General features: G+C 35.1%; 6 protein-coding genes across 10 annotated transcripts; 5 read left to right on the plus strand and 1 right to left on the minus strand.

Annotated features, from left to right (window-relative positions):
- Positions 1 to 666: 666 nt before the first annotated feature.
- On the plus strand, positions 667 to 3317 carry Arr2 (arrestin 2). Its single transcript, XM_012360757.2, has 7 exons — positions 667 to 800; positions 886 to 1007; positions 1100 to 1399; positions 1490 to 1717; positions 1793 to 1981; positions 2209 to 2377; positions 2536 to 3317. Exons 1-7 carry the CDS (start codon positions 734 to 736, stop codon positions 2679 to 2681), a joined length of 1221 nt encoding a protein of 406 aa, XP_012216180.1. The 5' UTR covers positions 667 to 733; the 3' UTR covers positions 2682 to 3317.
- A 114-nt stretch (positions 3318 to 3431) lies between these two features.
- On the minus strand, positions 3432 to 6335 carry TfIIEalpha (transcription factor IIEalpha). The gene is made up of 8 exons (XM_012360759.2): positions 5979 to 6335; positions 5544 to 5900; positions 5296 to 5462; positions 5077 to 5205; positions 4643 to 4869; positions 4365 to 4572; positions 4042 to 4267; positions 3432 to 3720 (listed from the first exon to the last, which is right to left on the minus strand). The coding sequence occupies exons 2-8, from the start codon at positions 5668 to 5670 to the stop codon at positions 3545 to 3547; spliced, it is 1260 nt and encodes a 419-aa protein (XP_012216182.2). The 5' UTR covers positions 5671 to 5900; positions 5979 to 6335; the 3' UTR covers positions 3432 to 3544.
- Positions 6336 to 6541: 206 nt separating this feature from the next.
- On the plus strand, positions 6542 to 9681 carry LOC105668473 (rab-like protein 3). The gene is made up of 7 exons (XM_067359800.1): positions 6542 to 6749; positions 6874 to 7076; positions 7152 to 8078; positions 8358 to 8567; positions 8698 to 8846; positions 8940 to 9062; positions 9132 to 9681. The coding sequence occupies exons 3-7, from the start codon at positions 8033 to 8035 to the stop codon at positions 9309 to 9311; spliced, it is 708 nt and encodes a 235-aa protein (XP_067215901.1). The 5' UTR covers positions 6542 to 6749; positions 6874 to 7076; positions 7152 to 8032; the 3' UTR covers positions 9312 to 9681.
- A 152-nt stretch (positions 9682 to 9833) lies between these two features.
- On the plus strand, positions 9834 to 12957 carry LOC105668470 (putative ATPase N2B). Its single transcript, XM_012360886.2, has 8 exons — positions 9834 to 10093; positions 10354 to 10743; positions 11099 to 11284; positions 11350 to 11591; positions 11665 to 11833; positions 11913 to 12053; positions 12328 to 12447; positions 12520 to 12957. Exons 1-8 carry the CDS (start codon positions 10073 to 10075, stop codon positions 12640 to 12642), a joined length of 1392 nt encoding a protein of 463 aa, XP_012216309.2. The 5' UTR covers positions 9834 to 10072; the 3' UTR covers positions 12643 to 12957.
- Positions 12958 to 13325: 368 nt separating this feature from the next.
- Positions 13326 to 15058, plus strand: Dera (deoxyribose-phosphate aldolase). The gene is made up of 5 exons (XM_012360887.2): positions 13326 to 13605; positions 13693 to 13886; positions 13943 to 14084; positions 14163 to 14551; positions 14630 to 15058. Exons 1-5 carry the CDS (start codon positions 13554 to 13556, stop codon positions 14933 to 14935), a joined length of 1083 nt encoding a protein of 360 aa, XP_012216310.2. The 5' UTR covers positions 13326 to 13553; the 3' UTR covers positions 14936 to 15058.
- Positions 15059 to 16184: 1126 nt separating this feature from the next.
- On the plus strand, positions 16185 to 27537 carry Zasp67 (Z band alternatively spliced PDZ-motif protein 67). Of its 5 annotated transcripts, XM_012360844.2 has the most exons (12): positions 16187 to 16766; positions 18007 to 18117; positions 18212 to 18363; positions 18959 to 19025; positions 19629 to 19894; positions 20269 to 20593; positions 24010 to 24478; positions 24952 to 25272; positions 25513 to 25571; positions 26113 to 26285; positions 26421 to 26583; positions 26990 to 27537. In XM_012360844.2, exons 2-12 carry the CDS (start codon positions 18019 to 18021, stop codon positions 27044 to 27046), a joined length of 2151 nt encoding a protein of 716 aa, XP_012216267.1. In that variant the 5' UTR covers positions 16187 to 16766; positions 18007 to 18018; the 3' UTR covers positions 27047 to 27537. The 5 variants fall into 5 exon arrangements, 3 of the variants coding, with proteins under 3 accessions (XP_067215846.1, XP_012216267.1, XP_012216264.2); XM_067359745.1 differs by lacking the exon at positions 26421 to 26583 and having other exon boundaries at positions 16185 to 16766; XR_010891327.1 differs by lacking the exons at positions 25513 to 25571; positions 26421 to 26583 and having other exon boundaries at positions 16190 to 16766.
- Positions 27538 to 27845: the final 308 nt, after the last annotated feature.

Below are 27845 nucleotides of genomic sequence, written 5' to 3' on the forward strand. Positions count from 1 at the left end.
CCACACACATGTATACACAGCGACACAAAAAAAAAATTATATATAATATATGTTACGTCGAGTCTGTCTATCGACTACTGAATGTGAAAAAAAGGAAAAAGAAATCACAAAGAAATATAAGCGGGTTTAATTGTTAATTCTAAGTAATAAGACCTACTCGCGATATGTATCATTAAGGAACGTGGCAACATGCATGAGCGATCGTTCGAAAATTCAGGGGATTTCGTTTCGAATACAAGAAATACCTCCGTATTATATTGTAAACATCTCTATTATCGAAATAAAGATAAACTTAAGACTGAACGAAAAGTATATCTTTATTTGTTCCGACTAAAGAAAATTGTGTAACTGCTCTTCAACAATTGTTGCTAACGACTCACTTTATGGTTGCAAGCTTTTGCATGAGGACATTGCTTTTTGCAAAAAGATATACTTTGCACCAAATGTTAAATTGCAACATTACTAGTGAAAGGTTCCCGATTGAATGTTCTTGATTTACTGAATGCAATGAGCAAAAATACATATAACGGCTCTCTTGCGTCATAATCACAATCCTGTTAAATTAGTTCTGTAACGAAGTAATCGCATTAATAGTATGGCTTCAAGATGCGAGAAGCCCCAGTGAGACTATATGAAGATCGGGCCCCTGTGCTGGAAACGTGTCACTTCTGGGCGGGAAACAAATTTCTCTGCTAAATCACACAGCAAAAAATATATATATATACAGTGCCAGATGTTCCCTCTATTGTTTTTGGCCTACGTTGTAGCCGTTAAGGTATTCAAGAAGACCACCCCAAATGGTGAGTTTACTTAACTATCAATTATTCCTCATGTTTCATCTTCCTGAGCGCATTACATCTCCTAATATCACGTTAAAATACTTAGGCAAAGTTACGGTATATCTGGGCAAGAGAGACTACATCGACCACTTAGATCACACTGATCCCATCGACGGCGTTGTCGTCGTAGAAAATGACTACCTTCAAGGTCGCAAGGTCTTTGGTCAGGTGAGAAACATGCTTCCTCGATTACGTTCTTTGATAATAAAAAGTGCCCAGAATTTTCAATAAATAATGATATGTTTTTGTGTCGCATTTAGGTCACGACAACCTACCGCTATGGTCGCGAGGAGGACGAAGTTATGGGAGTCAAGTTCAGCAAAGAGCTGGTATTATGTCGTGATCAGTTAATACCAGTGAAAAAGGAGAAGCAGGAGACCACGTCGATTCAGGAGCGCTTGCTGAGGCGCCTGGGTGCGAATGCGTATCCGTTCACCTTCCACTTTCCGCAGACAGCTCCGTGCTCCGTCACTCTCCAGCCTGGCGATGACGATCAGGGAAAACCACTGGGAGTCGATTACACCGTGAAGATATTCGTTGGGGACAATGAAGAGGACAAGGTACTGAAATAGAAAAAAAATTATCAAAAAATGTGCAAAATTTTAAAGCAGAATTTCTGCAAAAGTGCTCACCTTTTTTTTCGTTATCAGGGACACAAAAGGTCCTCTGTAGCACTGGCCATCAAGAAACTGCAATATGCTCCGCCGACGCGAGGTCGCCGACTTCCCAGCTCTTTGATTTCCAAGGGATTCACCTTCTCCCAAGGCAAATTGAGCCTGGAAGTTACATTGGATAAGGAGATCTACTATCACGGCGAGAAGGTCACAGCAAATCTTACAATTACGAACAATTCGCGAAAGGCAGTGAAAAACATTAAGGTATATCTGAAAAAATTCAGTTAAAAAATGAATTACCGCATTTCACCTACTATCATTGTTATATCTTCTTCGCAGTTGTTTGTAGTCCAGCACTGCGAGGTGACTATGGTGAACGCGCAATTTTCGCGACACGTGGCTAGCTTGGAGACTCGCGAGGGTTGCCCGATCACACCGGGAGCGTCCTTTACGAAACAATTTTATCTTGTGCCTTTGGCCAGCAGCAACAAAGATCGTCGTGGCATCGCTCTCGATGGACATCTCAAAGTACGTAAAACAATAAGTTCAAGCAGATTTTAAATGCTCCGTAATTTTTGCATTCCATTTCAGGCTCTTCGCAAAAATGTTATGTTAAAATATAAAAAAGGACAGTATTATATAACACTCTTGCTTAATGATATATTTAAAATATTACAATAATAATATGATTTTGTCCTAAAAAAAATGGAAGCCACATAAGTAATATTTGTGAAAATTCACTTTGATTCTTTCAGGATGATGATGTAAATCTGGCATCTTCAACTTTAGTCGCCGAGGGCAAGTGCCCAGCTGAAGCTTTGGGTATCGTGATCTCTTACTCTGTTCGAGCCAAGTTGAACTGCGGTACCCTGGGTGGCGAGCTGGTCACCGATGTTCCATTCAAACTGATGCATCCTACCCCTGGTATGTTGCTTACAATATATCTATGCGTGTAACTATTTGCATGTAAACATATAAACGTTATTTTATTTATATAGAAAATGTCATTTTTAATTCTTAATTTAGGTAGAACAATTTTAATATTCAACTTAGATTTGTTCAAGCATTTGTCTTTTGTGCAGGCGCTATTGAGAAAGAAAAGGCTATACTTAAGAAGAGCAAGAGCACCGACAGGGCACGATACGAGAACTCTTGCTACGCCAACGACGATGATGATAACATCGTATTCGAAGATTTCGCTCGTTTGCGCTTGAATGAAACGGAGTAAACCGAAGGTCGCTTCTAACTAGCGACCGATTATTTCAAAAGAATCCTGAGCTTTCTGCTCGTAGTGGATTATTTCTCACGTTCGCAATTGAATTTTTAAGTGTTAAAATTAAACAATAAATTATTACAAGTTGTATAAATATATAAAAACTTAAAATTAAATTATTTTACATAATTTATTTAAAAATGTTTTAGTGGATTCTTTTGATGTGGTTTTTAGCGAACGAGTTGTATTAAGAAAGCGTAGGTAAAAAACATTTTTAAGATTAACAATATATTACGAAACTGCTACCGAGAAAAAAAAATAACGAAAAACTACAAAAAAAACGAAAAGATAATAACTAAATAATAAAATGCGTCTCGAAATTTCTGTACGATGGTGGTGATCGAACAGAAATTTACAGCGAGACGAATAAAAAAAGAAAGATATCAAGTAAGCTTAATAAATAATTGATGTTTCGTTAAGTTTGAAAATCCCGTCTTACCAGAAGTGACATGGTATATTATTTGTCCTAATTAATTTCCTATGTTTTACCGTATTTCACATTCAACTGTTTATTTATTATTCAAGAATTGATTAACGGTACTGTTCAGTTGCAGTTACATTAGAAAATACATATAAAACTGTAAAAATGCACTTTTGTCTTTTCTCTTTTCAAATCGGTTAACCCTTTGGCATACACACCTTTAAATGTAAAAAATACTGATCCGTCAGGACTGCTGCATCGTTGCAAAAGGATCATCACTTCACCATTCTTAAAAATTATATATTTTGTCTTCATGCAGAATATTACAGAGAACGATACCGAAGTGGATTTCAGTCTTATGCGGAACATTATGAAGATGATGATAGTTGTTCTTTATCTAGTCATACATATGTGAGTAATATTCCTGATACGTTTGGATGTAAGCTTCTTTTTCTATGGGCGTCATTTCCGCGATCAAGGTATCATTAACGTCAGTGATCGCAACAGTCTTACCGTTAACACTGACGGTAGGTATGAGTTCGTCATCCTCGGAATCCGCCGCGTCTATCTCACCTGCAAATTAGCAATTACAAGAACCAACGAAAAATTATGCTTTGGCAAGTTTGAGTTCTTAACAGAGATAGAATTAAAGCAGAAAAAAATTCTTCCAAATTCGATGTAATACCTGTGGCAATTAAAACCTGTTTAAAAAATGCTTTTTTTGTTTCATACGCATTCAAATAATTAAATTTGGACCGATTATATAGATAAAGATTATATAGTTTTATAGATATATCATTATTTCTTGCTAGTTTTGAGAATTTTTTCTTTCACGTTACTCATTGAATGGCCAGCTATCCTAATGTCAGATCTGTTTAAAAAAATTTTTCATACCGGTGTCAATAGCTTGCATTTCCATTTCTTCCTCATTGTCGCTGCTGTCACTAGATTCCTGTGGAAGCACTGCTTTGATGGATGTGGTAGAATTGGTGCCACCTTTCTTTTCATGAGCCAGCAATACCGACATGATATCTTCGCCCTGTTTATTATTTGTCGTGGATGTATTTGTAGCAGTGGCTGCAGCTTTATCCAAGATACTTTCTTGTGTGTTCACGTCAGGCTGCGTGAGATAGTTCCACGAATTAAGAAACGAAAAATAATTTATAAAAGAGGTGTAAAGGATCCACGAAAGAAATATAAAATGATAGTAAGTATACCTGTGAACCATCAGCATTGTGGACTGTACTTTCTATCATCCATATAGGTCTTTCCTTTCTATGATTCGCTATATTGTCATCAGGAGATTCATCTCCAATAGTAACATCCACTCTGGTATCCTCGACCATAAAGCCCGACATTCTAGTAGCTTCACCCGACCATTGTTCACTAGGTGCTCTAAGACTGCTTGGTTTTCTCGTGTCGATGCTATTAAAAATAATAATTGTAGCAAACTGAAAATTTTTAATACATACATAAGATTTTTGAAAACACTTACCCTCGAATAATATTAATATCAACGGGTTCCGGTTCCAATATTTCAGGCGCCAATTTGATTCCTTCTACTTCTCTTAATAGTATATAAAGTGGCTCCAATTGCTCATTGAACTTTGCTAATAACAATCTGGAATCCTTTTTTGGAAGAGCAGATTGATCCTCTTCCACTATCTCTCGACAATGTGTACATCTGAATTCACTGGTTCTCATGTCAAAAAGCTGATCCGCCTGCACAAATGTTTAACAAAATGTCGTCTGTTTAAGGATTATTAATTTTAGTGCTATGTATTATAACAATGTAATAATAATAAATTGTACTATTTTAATTAATCTATCGTATCATTATCATTGTAATGTAAAATATTAATAGTAAAACAAAATTTTGATCTGTCTAATTCTTCAATTTTCTTATTTACATTACATTGTCGTACTTACTTCAAGATCAGTGAATGTTTTTAGACAGCATGGACATTTAAAACTAGCTCTACTAGTTGCATCTCTTTCTTCAGTTTCCATTCTCTTTCTCATTAAATCAAGTTTGTACTTTACCACATTAACAAAAGTCTATAATAAAGAAATACGTTTTAATTAAATGATTTCTTGTTTCGTTCTTATCAGATAATACAGAATCAGAGAAAATCATAATATACATACTTTGTAATTGATGAAGTAATAGTTGACCTTTTGTGCTTTACCATCTGACCCTGTTTCCATTTTTAATCTTACTTGTATAAATTTATCATTTTTTAACGTTGATATCCTGGCTCTTAACATTTTGCGTTCAAACTTTAGTAATTCACAAATGTCATCTTCTTTCATACCTATACATGTGCACAGCATGCTTTACATTAACAGTATCACTTTAATTAAAGAATTCTGAGGATTCGTATATAATTACTCACATGGATTCCTAACCAACATATCCACAATTAAAGCATCCTCTATTGTGTAAAATCCACGTACAACAAGACGTGCCAGTTGTTTCAAGCTACTAGGCACCTCGGTAACAAGCCTTTCCTCAGCACTCATGTTTTACGATTTAAACTTTCTGACAATTGGTCATTCCATGATAGTAATAATTAGATAAATAACTCTATTATTGTATTAATTCACATATAAAATTGTATGTTTTTTTTTTTTTTTTTTAAGGTTATCCTCTAGATAGAGGAATATTGCCACTTTGATTATGGTGTGCCTTCAACTCTTCCTTAGAGTTTTATAGCACAAAATGTTAAATTGTATGAGTCTTTATCTGTTTTCTAAACATTAAAAATACGCATGTTAAATAAATATTTTATAATAAACTATCAATTATAGAACATTGAAAAAAATATTACCTTGAATACGCCAGTATAAATACCGCACTATTTATTCTTATGACAATTAAAATATTTGTTTTTCTTTGTTTGATTATTATATCTGTCCTAAGTGAATCTCGCCACGCGTTTATTTAATAATTCTTAATTGTTAATAATTATTAGAACTAGAAAATAATAAGAGCACAATCTGTTGTTACAAACATATTTATTACTGCGATTGATTTTAGGTTAGAAAAATGATGTGCAACCAATATTGCCAAACATGCATATTCTGGGCTCACACGCATCAACGGAGAATCACGTCCGTGTGCGCCACGGCTTAAGTCTGGTATTACATTCATACGACAAAAAGTTTCTCGAACGTATCGATTGGTTGTTGGATAGAGAGTTTCTAAAATCCTAATAAAAACTCTATATATTCACCATCCGACAACCAATCGATACGTCCGACAAACTTTTTGTCGTATGAATGTAATACACAGACTTCTATATATTACTAGACTGCTAACTTCCCAAATTTCGCTTATGTGCTATGGCCCCAAAAAGCATGTGTTAAAGTGTCTCATTGTGCACATGCGCAGAAGCAAAAAGATATATATAGTCAATATATTCTCCATAATACGGTTCTTCTAACCTATAATTCTAATCTTTTTACATGAGAAAAGTGATCCGCGATACGTGATAAAAACGTCATAAAAAGAAGTCAACAATGCCATTTAAATGTGCTGTTTTAAATTGCAAAAGCACAGCAGCATACAGAAAGAAAAATGACAAAATCTCTTTCTTTAAGTAAGTATTATTTAATAAAAATATGTGGTAGAATTATATTGTCGTGACACTGCTGTTTTTTGATCATTAAAAGAAATTCTAAATATATTTAGTATCAATGTTAATAAATTGTTAAATAATTTAGATTTCCTATAAGTATACCTTATTTATTGGAACAATGGATAATAGCAATTAATAGAACAAATTGGATACCAACATCATCAAGCCGTATTTGCCAATTTCATTTTACTGATAGTGATTTTGCAAATACATCAAAAGTGAGAAGATTAAAAGCAGATATTATACCCACTCAAAATTTATATGATCAAAGTTCTGATAAAGATTCAAGTAAGTATATCAACAATTGCACATATAAAAATCAGAAAATTATTTAATATATGAATTTTATTTTGATTTATCTAGATTCAAATGAATGTAATAGCGAGAATTTGGATGTCCAAACTTTAAGTGAAACAGATATTACTGCACAATATGATACTGCTGATACAACATACAATACGATACAGCTAGGTACAAAAATAATAAATTATAATATATATTATATAAAAATCAGAAAATTATTTAATATATGAATTTTATTTTGATTTATTTTGTAATAATTTTATATTTTTATATGTAATTAATTAAAATAATATAAAAATAAAATATAAATGTAAAATGTGTGTATTTTTTATTTATCCTTAAAATATTTTATATACATATATCAATCATTTTATAATATCATTTAATAAAAATATTAAAAATAATATATTTTATATACAAAAACATTAAACATTAAAAATAATATTTCTTATATACAATTTTAGTGTTATACATTAGTATTTTTATATAAAATGTTTTGCATACTACACATTTTATAAAGCTTGATTCATTTAAATTAACTTAGCTTAATAATATTATTTAATAATATTATTATTTTTTTAATAGATTTCTGTTTTTTGGACGAGATATTAGTTAATTGTATTATGTATGTGTGTTTATATGTGAATGTGTAGCATGTAGGGACATACATCACAAAGCGCATGCGCAGAAAGGAATACTTTATGTATCGTTTCGTACATAAGAAATGAAGACGCCTTATACATAAGGAGTTAGCAGTCTAGTAATATATAGAAGTCTGTGATGTAATACTAGCCTTAGTCCGTGGTCCTACCGGCCTTCCCTAACCAAAAGATAAATTTTAGGTCTCCAACATGACACAAATTGTTAGATGACTATCTGTCAAATATAAACATTTTCACAAGTGTAATTTATAAGCACATGTAATTTAATTAGATTTATTAATGGCAGCGATTGATAAAGTTAAAATTATCGTTGTAGGCGATTCAGGTAACTATAAAGAAAGTTACACGTACTATATTTTTTTGTTAGTATTGATATGAATAAATAAAATAATTTTATATTTTTTAATGAAATTGAATAGAACTTGAGGTAATTATTACGGTAAAAATGTTTTTTGTCATTTTATTATGTATAATAATGATAATTATTTAGATGTTTCAGACTCTTAGGTTATGTGTAATAGCGTTATGCAGATAATTGTTTTGCTGTGACTTGCATTACTTTTATAATAAAATGTATAATCTGAGTAATTATAATAATTTCTAGGTGTAGGTAAAACATCATTGACACACTTAATATGCCAACAACAACCTATCAGCAACCCTTCTTGGACAATAGGCTGTTCAATAGAAGTAAAGCTACATGAATACAAAGAAGGGACACCTAATCAAAGAAGATATTTCATTGAACTATGGGACATTGGTGGCAGTCAAAGTCACAAAAATACAAGATCTGTGTTTTACAATCCTACAAATGGTATGCATGTATTTTATAGCAATGAGATTCAATATTCAATATGTCCATACTTTTCAAAGTTCTATGTCTTTAAATACCTAATTATAATAGAATGTGACAGTGATTGCAAATATATGTCGTTTACAACTAGGTATAATATTAGTCCATGACTTAACAAATCGTAAATCACAACAGAATCTTCAGAAATGGCTGGAAGAAGTTTTAAGTAAGGATGGAACTTCCTCAAAGTCTAAATCATTCGAGGATTTTGATCCTGAGAAATTTGTGGGTTCAACACAGGTGATGAAGATCTAATCAATTACCAAATGCTGATACTATATTAATTTTTAATTTATAGAAATGCAAATGTATCAGGATGATATTTATTTTTAGATTCCTATCTTGGTCATTGGTACAAAACTCGATCTAATTTCGGAATCCAATTTTATAAAATCTAACGTACAACGACGTTCTGCAACAATTGCAGAAGAATGTGGTGCTGATGAAATATGTTTGGTAAATATGAATTAAATTAAATTAAAATAAAATAAAAAAAAGAAATTTACTGAACATTTATTTTCATAGGATTGCCGTCAAATAAGAGCTTTAGCAGCAGGCTCTAGTTCGTCTGTGAAGCTTAGCAGATTTTTTGACAAAGTTATTGAAAGACGTTACTACTCCTCCAGAGAAGCACTGAGTCCTGACAAGCGAAGGCCGCCACTGTACACTTCCTCACTCTATCCGAAGTTTTATCATAACGATTAAGTATATTCGATTTACATGTCTTAAGAAAGATATTTTTATCCAATTTCATACAGAATAATTATTCTGTAATGTAAAAAGCACTGCAGAATTGCGCGGATTAAGCATTGTAAGGCTCTTGATCTCGCATTTCTTATCCACATTCCTAATTTCCACGGAAATATTTTGTCGAGTGTGCTCAAATTGACTGTGAACGGCATAGAAAAAAATCTATTAGATTCATGATACTTTGTATGTATCTATTGTAAAGACATCGCATTGTATAATTTTATAATGTAATGTAATATAAATATGTAATTATTCAATATGAATACATTGTTATCAGATAGTATCAATAAAACTAATCTATGTAATTATCAATTGTTAAGAAAGATATGCAATACGTGTTATCTGTTTCTGTTAAATCAATATAATTTTTTAACAAAGTAAATTAAGATTGAAAGTAATTTCGTAATAAGATCATAATTTTTATCTAGTGGAAAATCGGGCGCGGTTTAGCTGACAATTGGTCAGACTGCGATTAGAGTTAGTCTAGTTATTTTGTAATCGCTTTTTTCGAACCTGCTTCCGTCATGTGCCGCGGCGCGCAGCGAACAAATCTTTCAAAAACCACGTCTTCCCGAATAGATGCGCAAGACGTCCGCACATATATTTTGGACTGACAGCTGCAACGGGGAAAGCGGGTCTTTCCCCTCTCTAACATGTTATTGTGAATCCGTTGTGAATCGCAACGAAGTCTTGTCATATCTGTCAAATCGAAGTGCATGTTTCCAGTTTTTGCGTGTGTGAGTGTTTAATTTAGAACATATGTACTCTGCCATTTTTATACATATGTAATCTCAAGGTTATCATACCTGTACTGTTAATAACACGACTATAATGACACTAATTATATCTGTATGAAGATTCTTGTTAATCAGTTCTTTATTTTTGCCCGACTTTTTATGATTACGTCATACATATGACGTTAAAATATAAAAGATACTTGCCTATTGTGCATATGATAGATGAATCATAGTTTTTAATAGATGATTTTTATTTTCAGGTAATATCTGCAATCATGACTTACTGTCTTGTAAAGAAATGCGTTAGCGCAAATTATCTTTCTTACATGTTGATACGTGTTCATCCTGTAATTTGCATTCAAAAATGTGGCTACGCTGATATAAACATAAATTTAAGCAATGGACCAATCAGTATTCTAAAACAGAAAATAGTGAAAGGTGATTTAATGAATGATGTGCACCAAATGAAAGTAGCACAGACTCTGCAGAGAATTTATCACGAAGTGCATGATTATAAGCCACAGCAGTTAAGTCTGTTGGAAAAATGGTTTGGTAGCAAGAGGAGGGAAGCTCCGAAAGGCTTGTACATTTATGGAGCAGTGGGTGGAGGTAAAACAATGTTGATGGACCTATTTTACAATTGTTGCCAGGTATCTCTCGGGTTGTTTATTTAAGTATTGTACATGGAAATCTAGATTAAACAAATTAAATTAAATACCTTAATCTTTTTTGACATAATAATACATATTTTTATAGTATAGAAACTATGAAATAATATAATAGTTATATGATAGAAGCAAAAAATATTGCAGAAAAATATAAGAATTTTTAGAAGATAAAAATTAAAACAATCGAATTAAAATAATCATACTAAAATAAATTGATTAGATTAAATAATTAGAATAAAGTAAATTAAAATATACCTTTCCATGTAAAGTACAGAACATAAACGAGATTTTCTTGTGACAATACAATGTACGTCCAAATAAAAATATTTTATTTTAGATTGAGAACAAAAAAAGAGTACATTTTCATTCCTTCATGTTGGATGTGCATAGTAAAGTGCACGAGGTAAAGAAAACTATTGTAAGAGATGCCAGTAGTACAAAGTTACAGCCTTTCGATCCGATACCTCCAGTTGCATCTAGTATCGCAGAAGAGACTTGGTTATTGTGCTTTGATGAATTTCAGGTTAATATTTGAATTCAAGAGAGGAGCAATTATAAAATGCAACAATAAAAGCATAAATATTGCAGGTTACTGATATAGCAGATGCCATGGTATTGAAGCGATTATTTACAGAGCTTTTTGATAATGGGGTGATAGTAGTTGCAACTAGTAATAGATCACCGGATGATTTGTACAAGAACGGACTGCAGAGAGGAAACTTTGTACCATTTATAAAAGTGCTGAAAGATCATTGTTCGATAAGTAATTTGGACTCCGGAATAGATTACAGATTAAAATCAGGACCTGGAAATAAGAAAATATACTTTATGTATGTAGAAATGGATAGTTTTATAATAATCGCGTATATAATCAACGCTGTTTAACAAATTCTGTAAATTAAGAAAAGGCAAGGACGCGACAAACGATGTGGACAAAGTCTTCAAATATTTGTGTTCCATGGAGAATGATGTGATACGACCACGAACGATCTCTATAAGAGGACGAAACGTTACCTTTCGAAAAACTTGCGGGCAAGTACTGGACTCTACATTTGAAGAATTGTGTGATAGGGTGAGATTTTTTCTACAAAGAATTTATAATCAAACATAGATTGAAATTGTATATTATATAATTATTTATCTCTGCACAGCCTCTTGGAGCTAGTGATTATTTGAAACTGAGTCAAGTGTTTCATACAGTCATAATAAGAGATGTGCCACAGTTAAATCTACGGCTGAAGTCTCAAGCTAGGCGATTTATTACTTTTATTGATACATTATATGATAATAGGGTAAGAATAATGCTGTCTATTAAATTATGAACTGTTATATGCACTTGAAATATAAGCCCAAATCACATTTTCAAAATGTTTTTATTAATGAATCATTAAGTAGTAAATAATTTTTCATGCTTCAAATTTAAATTTTGAGTACTTAAAAATTACCTACACATTAAAGTAACTTCATTTATAATAAAATTTTTGTCCCAAGCAAATGTGTGATGCTGGCTGTTAACAGATTAATGCAAAGCTGAAGCAAATAATGAAAATTTATAATAAATTGTAGGTACGGGTGGTTATGTCGGCAGCTGTACCACATACGCAACTGTTCTTACCAGAAAGCGAGTCTGAATACAGTGATGAAAAAAGAATGCTGATGGATGATTTGAAGATTTCACATGGCTCGGTAAACATAAATTTAACAGACACTGAATTTTGTGTCCAGATTATGTTTTAATTACGATAATTTTATCTTCAGGAGGATCACAAATCAAACATTTTTACTGGAGAAGAAGAAATCTTTGCATTTGATCGCACTGTGTCACGTTTGGCTGAAATGCAGACCTCACAGTATTGGGAACAGTGGGAGCACCATAGATAATGGTAGTCTTAACTAGAGCAGCTAGATTTATGTAACTCTATATAAATCTATTTATTTAAGATAAAAGTATTAATGATGTAATTTTTATCTCACGATCTCAAAGGCAAAGTCACTTAAGTTTTTGTCAAGTATATGTAATTTGTTCTATATAGTTTTCATGCCTTGTCAGTATTTTATTCCTTTTTGAATGATTTTTTAGGAATAAAATTTGAGATCTAACATTTAAGTGTAAAATTGTACAAATTAAAATGCAAATGTATGTTTTTGAAATATGTACATATGTAAAGTTTCAATAATATGAAATTTTGCACTTGACTTGCATGTTACTCACTCACTTTGCTACGTAGCATTGAAAACTACTGGTTTTACGCAACTTTTGTAGCTAAAAAAATTATCACAGTGATGTCATATATTTCAGGATCGACGATCGATCATATCAATATTCTTCAATTATCCACAGATCGATTGAGATCATAGTTCATTAAACAGACACGTCATATGTTTTATATATATTTTTCAAAAAAATTGTTAAATCTACACAATAAAAATATAAAATTAATTATTTCTTCTTTTAAAAGCTACGAACTATAAAAAAATGTACAGTATTAAAAAAAAGTTTACTTTAAGCGATTATTAATCTCTAACCCCATATCTATAATGTGACGAGCTGTGTATGTGCTCCAAGTGTACAGCTTCATATCTCGTACTTGTTATCTGTATCAGTTCAGTTATAGATATATATAACGTTTTATCAACACGACAAATAAGTTCGGTGGGGAATAGATCAATGTCATTCGCGAACATTTGGGGTTCACTTTTTTTTTATGTACACAGATATACTTAACGTTCACGTATTTACTTGAAAACTTACAATAATTATTTTGTGAATATTTGCGCTCTTCTCTGCAATTATGGCGACAAATAATCCTGGGATAACTTTTCAATTGTCTGATACAATTACAGGTAAAACAATACAATAATTTTGATATATTATTTCATCTCTGTATCTCTACATGTTTTACCATATTTATATTTTATTTTACTCTTTAGCATGGATGAAATTCTTAGAAGTGTACATTAATGCACCAGCAGTGAGCAAAAGTGTGCGACAGATACAGTACTTGGCTAGCACAATAACAAACGATAATAAGATAGCTTGGTTATTAAGAGCAATAACTTTCACGGATTTGACTACTTTGAGTGGTGATGATACTAGTGGTCATGTGGAAAATCTATGTAAAAAGGTATATTAAAATGGTGATATTATTTCCTAAGGTAATTGTTTGATATTTAATTACAGGCTGCAAAACCCGTGAATCTGCCATTTGAATGGAGCTTACCACTTCACACAGCAGCAGTTTGCGTGTATCCATCCAAAGTGCAAAATGTAGTAAAGGCCTTAAAGAAACTGAATAAAACAAATGAGATTAAAGTTGCTAGTGGTAGGAAAACAGTTTCTTTTTTAATCTGAAATGTAAATACAAGAGTATAGTCTTAATTATACTTCTTTTCTTTATTAGTGGCTGCTGGGTTTCCTTCTGGACAATATCCTTTAGAGTCTCGACTGAAAGAAGTGCAATGTGCTATAGAATATGGAGCACAGGAAATTGATATTGTGATTGATCGATCATTAGTCTTGGATCATGAATGGTTACAGTTATATGAAGAAATAAAAGCAATTCGTAACGTTTGTAATGCGACTGAAAAAAGAATATGTTTGAAAGTTATATTATCGACAGGAGAATTGTCTAATTATAAAGAAATATATCAGACATCTATGGTAGCTATGTTTGCTGGTGCTGATTTCATCAAGACATCCACAGGAAAAGAGACTGTCAATGCTACTTTGAATGCAGGTATTGTCATGTGTAGAGCGATAAAGGAATATGAAAGGCTGACTTGTACAAAGGTGATGTAAATTGGTGATCCTCATTGTAATCAAGCTCTACTTAATGCACCTTTTGCAATTTTACACTTTTATTTGTAGGTTGGTATTAAACCTGCGGGAGGCATTAAAACCGCGAGTGATGCTCTAGAATGGATGGTACTGGTCAAGGAAGAATTAGGAAATGAATGGTTGACGAAGGATTACTTTAGAATTGGTGCATCCAGTTTGCTTGACGATATTAAGAGGGAAATTGATGATTTATGTTTATCAGAGTGCTCAACTAGTCAAGAATGTCATAATTACGCTTTAGAAATCAAAAATGAAAAACCTGAAAAACCTGAAAAAACCAAAGGCAAATCCAAAAAAGATAAATCTGATAGGAGGCTCGAGAAACCTACATCTTGAAAAGTTAAGTTGTAACAGTAATTTTTATATAGTTTCATAAAGATAATCTTATACATAATTTTTATAATTTCTAAAATAATCTTTGTCTTAATAAAAATAAAGTTAATTCAATATTAATCTTAATCTAATTGGTGTTAAAACTAGACACTTCCACAATTCATTTTCCAATTGATACTGTTGTAAACGTCCCTATCAAATAATACGAGAATATTTTTAGAAAATTTTCCACAGAAATAATTAGCATTTCTTTATGAACTGTAAGGTAAAATTGTAAGATAAACTGCAAGTACATATATAAATATAGATGTAAATATACATATATATATATATATATATATATATATACTTCAACATATTTTATATTAATATAACTGAGATATTTTTTAATATTTATGTATAACGAATATATATTATGTCTTATTATTATCGAAAATAAGTTAAATTATTATTAAATTGCTGTTGCATTGAATTGCTAATTTAACACAACACACGCCTCATGATTTTTTTGCGACTTAATCAATTATAAATTTCTTGTACTGTTTCGTGAAAAACACGAGCCGTGCAGGATACGTCAGAGCAGTCGATATTACGACGCCCATGTGTCTAAATATATCGATCAGTAAATAGAGAGAGATCCTACATAATCGACATACTAAGCATACATACACATAGTGTTGTCGTGGTACAAAAATACAAAAATCTGCCTCGAGTGTCTTTTTTAAATCATCTTAATTTCAATTATTTCATTACGTTTCAATAAACGTCGCAATAATTGACACTAGGTAACAACTGGTAAAAGTCGTTGGAAAGTGCTTACAATTTCTTTCTAGAGAACTTATAATTGTAGTGTAGTTGTAAACGATTTCCATAGCAAGAATGCATAAAATAAAGATCAGCGGAACCAACTTCAAAGCCTCAGCGGAACCAACTTTAAAGCCTCATTATAATGTTCTGTAATCATTGATGATCGCTGAAAAATTCTAAATTTTGATATAAATATATAAATTTAAATTCTATAACAAAATTCTATGAATTTTATACCTCACACTACTATATTTTTATTATTTTATTAGTTATACTATACTTTTAGTCCAAAATATAATTTATTTTCAGTAACAGTGTATTAAGTGCTTTCATAATCAATAAGATATTTCCAATTATGAAATGTAAACTTCTTTACCCTTTAAAAAAAGCATTATTTTGCTCAAGAATTAATGAGCTTGCAAATTCGTTACTGTCGAGCGGAGGCGGCCGTTCGCCACCGGAAATCGAGGCTCAAATCCAATATAGATCGATCAGTAAATAGACCTCGAGCCGGCACGAGAACCGCGTCACCGGCTGCTCGTGCTCTGTAGTATTTGCAGCTTGCAAGCTCGTTGCATCTCGCCTCCTGGCAAAGCTTATCGTGACACCGTTTCGGCCGCATTGCGCCGGGCAACGGCCGGGCTGGGCCCGTGCGTCCGTCCTTCCGTCATCAGCTTTATTTCGCTTTAGTCGTCGTCTCACCAATTCCAGCAGCCGTTCCGCGCGTTTCGGCCGCGAATTTGCAGCAGCGAACGCAGTGAGCCCCGCACCACGTGCAACCCTCTCCACGCCACGCGCTGCAGCTAATCAACCACCCACCCGACTCGCTTGGGAACTTATACTCTCGCTAAAGCTCGGCCCGCCGCTCGGCAAGTAATACACGATACTACCCAGACAAGACCCACCGGCCACCTCGTCACTATATATTCGGTTACCGCCACTTCCGGGTACATAGCGCGGATACGTAAGCCGACGAGACGCGGTTGAGAGCAAAGCGGAAGGAAGAGATCGCTGTATCGGAAATCATGTATGCGCAAATCTTTACTTATAAACTTGCGAAGAAGATTCGTCCAATGATTCATACTTATAAAAATCGAATTGTTACATGTATAAATTGAATCTTTTTTGTAAGACATATACATATTCAAGCAGTTGCGATTTATTTCGACCGCAGAAGGATCAGAAACCAATAAAATTTGAATTTTTTTGCTGTCGAAAACTATCTTGCGTTTATATATAATTCTAAAAATAAACGTGGACATGATTTTTCTCCGTCTGCAGCGTCGAAATTCGAGTTTATCAAAATTATAACAGTCGTAATTCTTTCACGAACCATCATCATTTATAAATACATTAATTTTATGAAAAAAAGTTAACATAAAAGCGGAGACTCTTTTTAAAGAATCGATGTATCATATTTGTAATTTAAGTTTTGTCTATTTTATATATATTTTTCGGTAGAGTTTGTTATAATAAAACTGATACTACAAATATTGTTGTTTATCTAATGGCAATAATTGTTGACGTCACAACTTGTATACTTGCCAATTCAAATTTATTTATCGTGTAAATGGTATTTATGATTTATGATTATAACTATTTTTAGACAGACATAGCTTGCTTTGGCACTTCGCGTAACACACTAAGAATCGTTGACCTCTCTTTCTAAATGCAGCTGTATATTTTTATCATTCGGAATAACATATTTACCTTTCTATTGCATTTGTAAACAACATGAAAATAGCATTTGTAAAAGGCTCATATCTGATATTCGAGTTGTCGTGTTACGTTACCAAAATTTCCGAATCTTATATAATTATGCCCAACCAAAATATTTAACTACGTAGTTGAACTATTTAAATGCAATCAATTAGAATATTAATAAGGATATTTATAATAAATAAAAAATGTATTAAAAAATTAATGTAAAATGTCTAAAAAACAGTTGCGTATTTGCGAAGTGTCTAAAAAACAATTTGCATATTTGCGTAAAAATGACAATTTGAGAAGTGTTTATGACGACTGATGTAATTAATCTCAATCAATTTCGGTTTAAGATATTGATTCAAAGGTAAGAGTTATTTAAATAAATATTAATCTGGTACTCACTGCGTTAGTTTTATAACCGGCCCGATTGTGTAATCAGCTGTAACCAAAATCCTGGAATGTAAAAAGAAAATTGTGTTTAGTACAATATAAATTTCATGGAAATTTTACTTTAATTGTAAAAGTGAGTCCATCAAACGTGACTTTGCTCATAATTTCAGATGTAGAACGTCATGGCAATCAGCATAAAATTTACAAAATTCGACAATACACCATGGGGCTTTCGACTAGCAGGTGGCAGCGATTTTCCGCAGCCGCTAACTGTTATCAGAGTAAGTTTCATATTTTTTTATCTAGAATTGTCAGCAAGTGTAGGCTATCACATTTTCGTAAGAATCAGGATGCAAAATGTGGAATGATTTACAGGTCACGGAGGGCAGTCTGGCCGAGTGCATGGGTTTAAAAATCGGTGATGTCATAGTAAGATTAAACGATCAGCCTATTAGCAGTTTGACACACGGGCAAGCGCACGAAGAGCTAATGCATGCTGGCAATAACTTCATTCTAGCTATACAAAGGTAAAAGATCGATTATTCATCTGTTATAACCGACGAAACTTCTCTCCAGCCGAAAAGTGCGGAAGTAAAAACTGCCGAATGGCAAATTCTTCCGATCGTTTTACACCTGTACATCGGATTTAATTTCAAAGCGCAATAGTCGAAAGCTGTAATGAAATTTAATGATTCTCCAAGGATTTTATGCCTAACGAAGCGCGTCAGGCGGCGCGCGTCATTCACCGCAGGCATACTCTCGATAATAACTCGACGACGGCAAGAATATCCCGGCGTATGAGCTACGTATGTGGCAATGCATTGCGACACCTATAAATAGGTGACCCAGAATGAGAGATCTGTTTATCATTGGTCGGCGATTTTATCGCTGGTCCCTCGTCGCGCCCCGTTTCTTGCCGTTTGTCGCATTTGCGGGATCCGCCGCGTAGAGAGCGAGAGAGTAAATCAACACCGAAATCCGCCCGCGGTGCATTCGGTGCATATTCGCGTCCGCGCGCGTATAATTCGCGAGCGCACAATTTCAGCCGGTCGCTCCCGGCGCGTCCACCGCGAACGGGAGAAAGTCTATTTTCTTGATCTGCTGTATTTGTTGCTTGCGCAGAGAGGAGGAGACACGAAAGGCTGCCGAGGCGATATCGGAAGAGAACATCGTCCCATATAAGATCGCCGTAAGTATATCCGTGAGATGAAAGATGAACAGCATCCCTGCTTCCTCTTAACTGGTGACGAGAGAGCTACGCTGCTCTTCGGTGTCCCGTCGTTATTTCCTTCCTGGCATTCGGCTCTTTTCCGTGGACTTTCTCAAGTTCTTGAAAATATGTTTCTGAAAAATTGTGTTTCCTTTCCTCTCGAATATAAAGAAATACAAAAAAAAAACATTATTAAATATTTGCGTCACCAAATAAGAGTCGATTAAACCATCGCAATTTATTTTTCTGCTCATTTTGAGAAATAAAGAAGTACTTCAAATATTCATTTTTATATATAAAATGTATTGAGATGTTTCTATAAAGAATTTTACATCACATTAGAATTATTAAACATTACGGTATTTAGAACATATTTAAACATACTTGATTCAAATGCAATAGCAGGATCTAGATTTTTGTTCTCCGTGATTAAAAATAAATTGCGATTAAAGACCTTTTCACCGAAAATTAAACATCTCGCTTTCGTCGGGGAAAATCTTTGATCTTGAATTCACTCGACATTTAGTTATGGTGTACTAGAGAAAGCGGCGGCGAGATGATGACGTTGAAGTTAGTTATTAGCTTGCAGATCTACCACCAGTCTTCCCAGAAGAGATCTTGAAGGAGGAGACAGTGATCGAGCGGTACGAGGAAGAGAAGACCGTTGACGAGCATACAGCGCCGTTGTCCGCCGAAGAAGAGCTCAGGCGAGAGGAGGAGAAGCTCGCGGAAGAGAAACCGGTGGACGCTAACAGCGAGATCGTGCCCAACAAAAATCTCACGGATGACGAGATCGCGCAGCTGATTCTCGAGGAGGAGGAACTCTTGTCCGACCAGGGATTATTGGGGTACATTTGCACGACCGTCGAATCGATCGACAGTGACGGCGCGATTTAAGGATTATCAGTATTTTTTTTTCTATTTTTTTAAAGAGTACAAACAAGATTTTCCAACAATTAATTGAGCGTCTTGAATTTTCAAGTATCTTAAAAAGTCCCAGAAAATATAATTTATTAAAAATTGAAAATTCTTTTACTCTTTGCATATAATTTGCAGCTCAAATTTAACAGCTAAAATAAATTTCAAAAATATGTGCAATTTTATTTATTCCGTTCTAATTTTTTGTGCTACATTTTTTTATGCTAATTGTAAATATAGATAATCCTCTCCTGCCGTTCTTTCCATCATAATTCAAAAATAATAATAACTCTTCGATTGACAGAGTGAACTTCAAAAAGCTGCGACCGCGAGCTCCGATCTTGAAAGATTCGAAGGTCTTGGAGGAGCTGCAGAACATCGCGACAGCCGAGCCCGAGCGGGTGCAGGAGTTAAAGCGCACATCCACCTTCCTGCAGAAGCCGCAGCGACCGGTGCCGAAGTTGAAGTGCGAGCAGAAGGTCGAAGAAGACGACTGCGAGACGTACAAGGTCGTGATTAAGAAGCAGGACAAGAAGACGGTGATCGCGCGCCTCGTAGAGAAAGGTTTGCTGCCGCCAGGATCGGAGGCGACCCTCGCCAGGACACCGGAACCGCCGGAGTTATCCGAGGTAAAGATGCATGAAACGGAGAACAGCCTCGAGGCAGATCGTTCCCCCGTCGTGTCCGACCTAAATTCCTCGTGTTCGACCATCCCCCTTCATAGTGCCGATGACTTACCCCCGTCGGAGTTCGATTCGAACGGGATTCACCCCGCCGAGGATCAATCGATGCGTTGCGCAACGACGTACAAATGCAAGCCGAAGCTCAAACCGGGTCATTATCAAAGGTGCAGTTCCGCTGGCAAGTATAACGAGGTCAGAGCTAGACTGCCTATTAAAGGCCACTACCTGGAGAACGTCCTTCGCGGCTACGCTCGCTCCTGCATTGCCCGCGATCGACAAATCGACGATCAGTTCGATGAGTTCGCGATGAGTCAGTCGGGAAGCGCTCACTTCAAGAAGCACGGTTTACCAAGCGGAATCACCACGAAAAGAACGAGCAGATGCGCGCGAGCGCACTACGTGGAGAGGATTCTCCTTCGGAACGTCAGCGCCGTCGCTCGTCAGCTGCGTTTAAAGTCGAAGACGACTCGCGTCGTTGCCTCTAGAACGAAGCGCGCCAGGACAAAGGGGAGATATTTGGCAACGTATCTGAGACGCGAGAGCACCCGGTTGATGTCCTTGATGACGACATTGTTCCAGTTTTTGCTGCAGAGACCAGATGTTCCCGAGTCGGCGAATATGCTGGAGGCACGCAAGAGACGTATGAGTTTCAAGGGCCGTTATCTCGAGCAAGTTCTCCAGAAGAATGTCACTCCTGTTCTCCAATGCGTCAAGGAGACGTGCCTTGTCAATGATGAGAAGACGATCGGAGAGAGGAAGAACGGGCCGAAATCCACGAGGACGAAGGGACGTTACATGGAGAAATATCTGTATAAACAGAACCTTCGTCTGAGATTCGCGCTGACGAATCTTCTCGATCACGCGAAGAGCAGTCTCGATAATCTCCTCGTCGTCGCCACGTCGTCGAAGGCGAAGCGTGCAATGAGAGGTCGATACTTCGAGCGGGTTGTTCGCAGAAATCTCGAGATCCTCGAGCTATTCGTAGAATACGTTCGCTCCGGGATCTCCAAATGGCTCAAAGAGAATCCATCGTGCACATCGCGAACGGAATTTCCCATCATCGCTGTCAGTGCTTCTGATCTCATTGCCGATAATGCAGTTCTAAATAAGCAGAAGAATGATGAAGAGTTTTACGATGCAATCATCTCCGACTGGTATGAAGACAGTCCATCGTGCCCATTGCAAAAAGAGTCTCCTGTCATAGCTAACGCCGAGAATTTAATCTCGAACGAAGAAGAAACTGACGAAAATGATAGTAATGTTGCCAAATGTACAGACAATTCAGTTTTATCTGAAGAAGCCGATAAGATCTCCAACTCATCTAAACCCACAGACACGATTCTGGAGGAAGAAGACAATTTCTCGAAATTTTTACAGTCGACTGAGAATTACATTTCCGCTGAGGTTTTCCATCGCGGCAGCAGAAGGCTCTCAAAATCGCGCAAATCCATAGATATCCTTCCCAAAGAAGACGATGACGGTTTTTCGAAATTTCTGCAATCTGCTGAGGATTATGTATCAACCGAGGTTTTCCATCGCGGCAGCAGAAGACTCTCAAAATCGCGCAAATCCATCGATATCCTTCCCAAAGAAGACGATGGCGATTTTTCGAAATTTCTGCAATCTGCTGAGGATTACGTGTCCGCCGAGGTTTTCCATCGCGGCAGCAGAAGACTCTCAAAATCGCGCAAATCCATCGATATCCTTCCCAAAGAAGACGATGGCGATTTTTCGAAATTTCTGCAATCTGCTGAGAATTACGTGTCCGCCGAGGTTTTCCATCGCGGCAGCAGAAGACTCTCAAAATCGCGCAAATCCATCGATATCCTTCCCAAAGAAGACGATGGCGATTTTTCGAAATTTCTGCAATCTGCTGAGGATTACGTGTCCGCCGAGGTTTTCCATCGCGGTAGCAGAAGGCTTTCAAAATCGTACAAAGACGCGGGGCAGGAACAGGGTGCTCTGTCGAATATCCTTCGCTCGACCGGCGATTACGTTTCCAGCGAGATATTCCATCGCAAAAGCAGAAGATTGTCAATATCATCCAGAAAGGAATCAGTCTCCCTCGTGACTCCCACCTCGGGGAAGAGCATGTATTTCAATTTACCTTGGTTTTCGTTCAAAGTCAGTGAGAATAGCACGGAATACAGCGGAGGCTGCGAAGAGAAGATCGATTCCGAGATCGAACGCGACAGTCGGCGATTATCGTTCGTGCCGACGATTCTCTATCAAGGTGTCACGAATTGCATCGGCGTCGATTTCACGAGGCTGGTGGCTTACGCGTTTGTACCTTGCACGTCGATCATCCTTCTATACATGTACAAATAAATCATTTCTTGAGGATCATCTGATGACATTATTTACTTGTTCGATTTTATTTCGGTGCAAACCGACTAATATTAAATTAGATAATTATACAATAATTTAAAAGTCAGTTTAAAGCCGCTTTAGAATTTTCAAAAATAAAATATTAATTAAAATCGTTATAATTACATATATATATATATTATTATGATTGTATTTAGATTAAAATAGGTGCCATTTGTTCAATTTTAATTAACCCAATAGATTACACGTTTGTATTTGTTCTGGAAATTTTCACAGATATTAGATTGTGTAAAGCATTACAGGTGCGCGCGCTTGAAAGTAAAATTTTTTAAATAATGTGTGTGTGATCGGATTTTATTTTATTGTAGCCGTAATACACATCGAAGTGATTTCATTGTAAAGTAAATAATTGTAAAGAGTTTTATGTAAAGATCAATCCGATACGCGAGTAAAGATGTAATTAACGTTTTCCTTACTCGATCCCTTAATTATGTGAAATGTTCTAAGTGATTAAACTATTAAAACTAGTTATCTGCACTTTGAATTTTCGTACACATTAACTCTCGTTTTCCATAAGAATAATACAACAAAAAGCTCAAAACTGTGTATGTATTAATGTTATTTATTGATATCTTAGTTTTTTTTTAAATATTTAATTCTCGTTTGAAATGTAAAATTTGATTAATCAAAAAGGTAAGTATAAACTCAATTATTATTTATCAATACTGACTTATTCTTTTCAATTTTTTTCATTTTTCTCAGTTTTTTAAACTTAAATAAATTAGCTTCTGTATACTTTACGCTTTGTTTTGCAAGAAACAATCGTTTTTTGTTGCTAAAGTAAAAATCCATAATACACCTAAATTAAATAGATGTCCTAAAGATACTCGATCTTAGAAATACTGAATTGTTTTATAGATGCTTGAAAAATATTTAAAAATTATTTGTTAAAATTAGAACATCTCGCAGATGTTTATATTTCTCCAGACATTTGTCCGGCACATTCCTACAACTTTCATCTTTTTGCAATTTAGACAATAACTCCAGTCGTGACATCAGAGCCTACATGCAGATCGAACCAAGAAAAGTCTAATTCACGTCCCGCGTCAAAGACAGAAAGAGAAGAAAAGAGTGACGAGATCGACAAGGTCAAAACAGAAGAAAGACCCGAGTCCAAAGAGGAGGATCATCGTCCTGAGTCTCGCGCGGCAGAATCCACACCGAACGAGACAACAACAATCGAAGAGGATTCGAGCGTCTCGACGACGGATCTGACGGCGATAAAAGCTAATAGTGAAAAGATCAAGGAGCTGGTGTCCACGGAGTTCAATCTCGAACAGCAGCTGGAAAACGTGCAGCGACAATTGCTCGCGCTAAAGCAGCTACCGAACGAGATCGAGAATCACCTGAGAATCGTGTCCGAGCAACTGCACAAGATCATGGAGCTGAGCGGCGTGCAGCGGTCCGCTGGCAACGGAAACGGCGGCCGCCGCGGGTCGTCAGGTGACCGAGATTCGTGGTCGTAATTGAAATAGCCGGACCTTGACGATTACTCCCTAGGCATATTTTCGAGTTTCGTCGCTATGCGACTTCGATTCTGAACGGGTGCCAGTTCGCGCGAGGTTAAATTTGTCGGTCGTAATCGATGAACGGAATTCATCACGAGATTGAAATTTCTCTGTCAGAAAATATGACGGATCAACAGTTTAATATTAGCTTGGAAGCTGTCCAATTATTTGCGTCTTCCATTGAACCGGGAGAGGATTTCGTTGAATTAATCTTGTTGTTTTAGTAAATTAAAACTGCGATGAGAGTTAGAGTATTACATTGAAAAGAATATTTGAATACTTTTATAATCATTAATTCATTCTCTATTCGTGTTGAATCTAGATTTTTTTACATTTTACTGTTTATATTTGAAACCTGTATTCTTTTTTTTTTTGCAAATAACGCAGTTCTGACTAATTGTTATTCAGAAGAGGATGCCGCGCTGCGGGACGAGGAGGATCCGAAAGAGCAGGAAGAGGACACCGAAGAGGACGAGGAATTTACGGAGACTTACGATTACATCGAGGAGATTGCGTGCTTGGAACGAAAGACGTCAACGAGGTCAACCCCGCAAGCAATTGAGCCTAGCGATGACGAAGGAGAAATGGAGGAAGAGGAAGCAGAGACGAAGGAACTCGACGGTACGATTTCCGTGAAGAGCGCGGACGAGGAAGGAAGTAGAGTGAAGAAGTTTATCGTCTCTTACGAGACCAAGGTGTTGAAATCGCCCAGTCCGGCACCGTCGCATGGTAACTATCGATTTTATATCTGAATCTATTGATCTTAAATTTTTCTCGTATTGCAAAAACAATTGAATTATATTAATTATATATTCGGCACAATTCAATAATAATTAAATGTAATAATTATTTTATGATATCAACATAATATCACGCACTACTAAATCGAAATATTACATTACATGTTTTCCATTTCACGTTTGAATTAAATATAAAGTAATGTTATAAAATACAATAATACTATTATAGGAAGTTTCGAACCAGATCCTAAACTGTCACCAAAAGATCAAGTTATACAGGAACTACAGGTATCCCCCGATAAATGGAATGACTCGTCTTATGTTCTAATGTGAAATGATTATTGTCTTGTTTTTCCCTTTGTCTGTTATTCATCTCTAAAAATTACAAAAGTTATAATCAGATTATATATATCGAGTTTTTTAGCCCTAAAAAAGTCTTGTTCACATATCTATAAAATTTTTTATTCGTATTGAAAGTTATCCTTATATATATATATATATATATATATATATATATCCAATTTGACTTACGATAATTACGTTCGTTACGCATCCTTCTTATTTCGTTAATGTTACTCCTTTAAATAAAAATCAATGCTCGAATCGAATGTTAATAGATGAAACCAATCCTGTTTCAAGATTCTTAATTACTGAAATTAATTCTATAAACTGATTGTTTCCATTATTTTAAATTGTTTCCCATATTGATATCGAGAAAATTCATGTCTATCATGAATCTGTGAATTCCATAAATTGTACACAACTGAGATGCATGATAAAAAAAAAAAAAATAAGGTGCAAAATTGTTGATTCGTATTTTATCTTTCAGCAAAGGGTGCACAAGAGAGGCAGACAACATTCGCAGGACCTGTGGCCCCAGGCTAAGCAGCTTGAACTCACACAAGGCCGCAGATGGAGATGCCCGAATGACTTTTTTAATGACGAGATGATCGCAGAGGTATTGTCCTCCCAGGCTGAAGTCATTCGCGGCAAAGCGTTGGGGTAAGAATAATTACAATTTCAAGAGAAAAAGAGAAACAAGTTGATCATGCGATAGAAGGTGTAATAATTCTGAAAAGATACTCAGAGTTATTTCAATCTTGATAAGAAGATCTTTCAAATTGGTCGATTGTATAGAGTGAACTTCAAGAGATACGAGAAGACGAACCTTCCAAACTATGACTACCTAATGAATTCGAGCGTCTATAAGATGATTCATAAAATGGAGCGAGAACCGAAAAAGGGCATCCCGAGCAGACCCGCTAAAGTCAATGCAGCGGAAGACATAATCGAGAGAGTCGTAAGCCTCTCTTTGTAATCTTTCACGGTTGTCAATATAAATCGCTTGGACAGAATGGAGGTGATGATAATTAATCGTGGAATCGACAACTTAATGATTTGTTCTTAAGCACTGTCAATTGTTTAAGAAAACTTTTTAACAAAGTTGTTGTTGACAGATTAATAATCACCATCCTTACACAATTGTGTTGCATTAATTCCCATAAATATTAAACTTCATTTAACTTTAAACCAGCTAAAATTTAATAAATAACGTACTAATTCTAATTTATCTAAAACAAATAACGTAAAAAATAATTCAATAAAAGGGAATAGATAGACAACTTAAACAAATTATTATCATTTTTTAATAAAGTGAAGATTAAAAAAAAAAAGAAAAACATAAATTCTTAATAATATTTTTCCAGAAATCACCGGCGCTGAGCGTTGTAGACGGTAGAAGCAATCGAAGCGTCAGTCACTAATGCAACAGCGATCATATGACCAGAATGAATATTATAGTTTATACGCGAGGAATGTACTTGAAGAATGTTTTATCAACTAAGCTTATATATGTATCCGAACAGATCAAGAAAAATATTAGGAACGTAATTATCTGGCGCGTTGATTACATCTGAAGAATGTTATCGTACGATCATCGATACGATGTTGTAATAATTCTAAGGACGTGTGTGTGTGTACGTATGCTCGTATTTAAATCGTTTTCCTCGACAGCACATTGTACGCATCAATAAAAGAATCGATCCCTTTTCGTGAATTTACGTTTGGAGCAAATATAATATGTAGCTGCGCAAAATTTTATATCTAAAGTATAGCGAGTATTCAATTAGTTTGCGCATTACAGATGCAGCTACTTCGGAGTATACTTTTCTATAATTGTAATTCTATGATTGTAAACTGCAAAGTCAAAAAAATTTTCTGTCTTGTCAGAATAATCAAGCAATGTCCCTCGAAATACACGACTTGTCATATGTTTCTACCAATATACGCTACAATAATTATATTCGTTATACAGAGTGTCCGGTATCAGACATAACCGCCAGATGCATATTAGATGCATGATGTTCAGTAATTGCTTGTGCAGATTTTGAAGAAAGTAATTTAGAAAGTAAATATGTGAAAGTTGTTTGCATCTGTTGACGCTTGTGTTTGCGTTTATTCATAATGAGCACATTCGTTGTTATCAGCAGAACTTCAAGAATTTCTTTACTTTCAATTCTGCATGTATCTATTGTGACACTAGCTATCGATAATATGATTACT

This window comes from Linepithema humile, chromosome 7, assembly GCF_040581485.1.
Source record: "Linepithema humile isolate Giens D197 chromosome 7, Lhum_UNIL_v1.0, whole genome shotgun sequence".
Lineage (NCBI taxonomy): Eukaryota > Metazoa > Arthropoda > Insecta > Hymenoptera > Formicidae > Linepithema > Linepithema humile.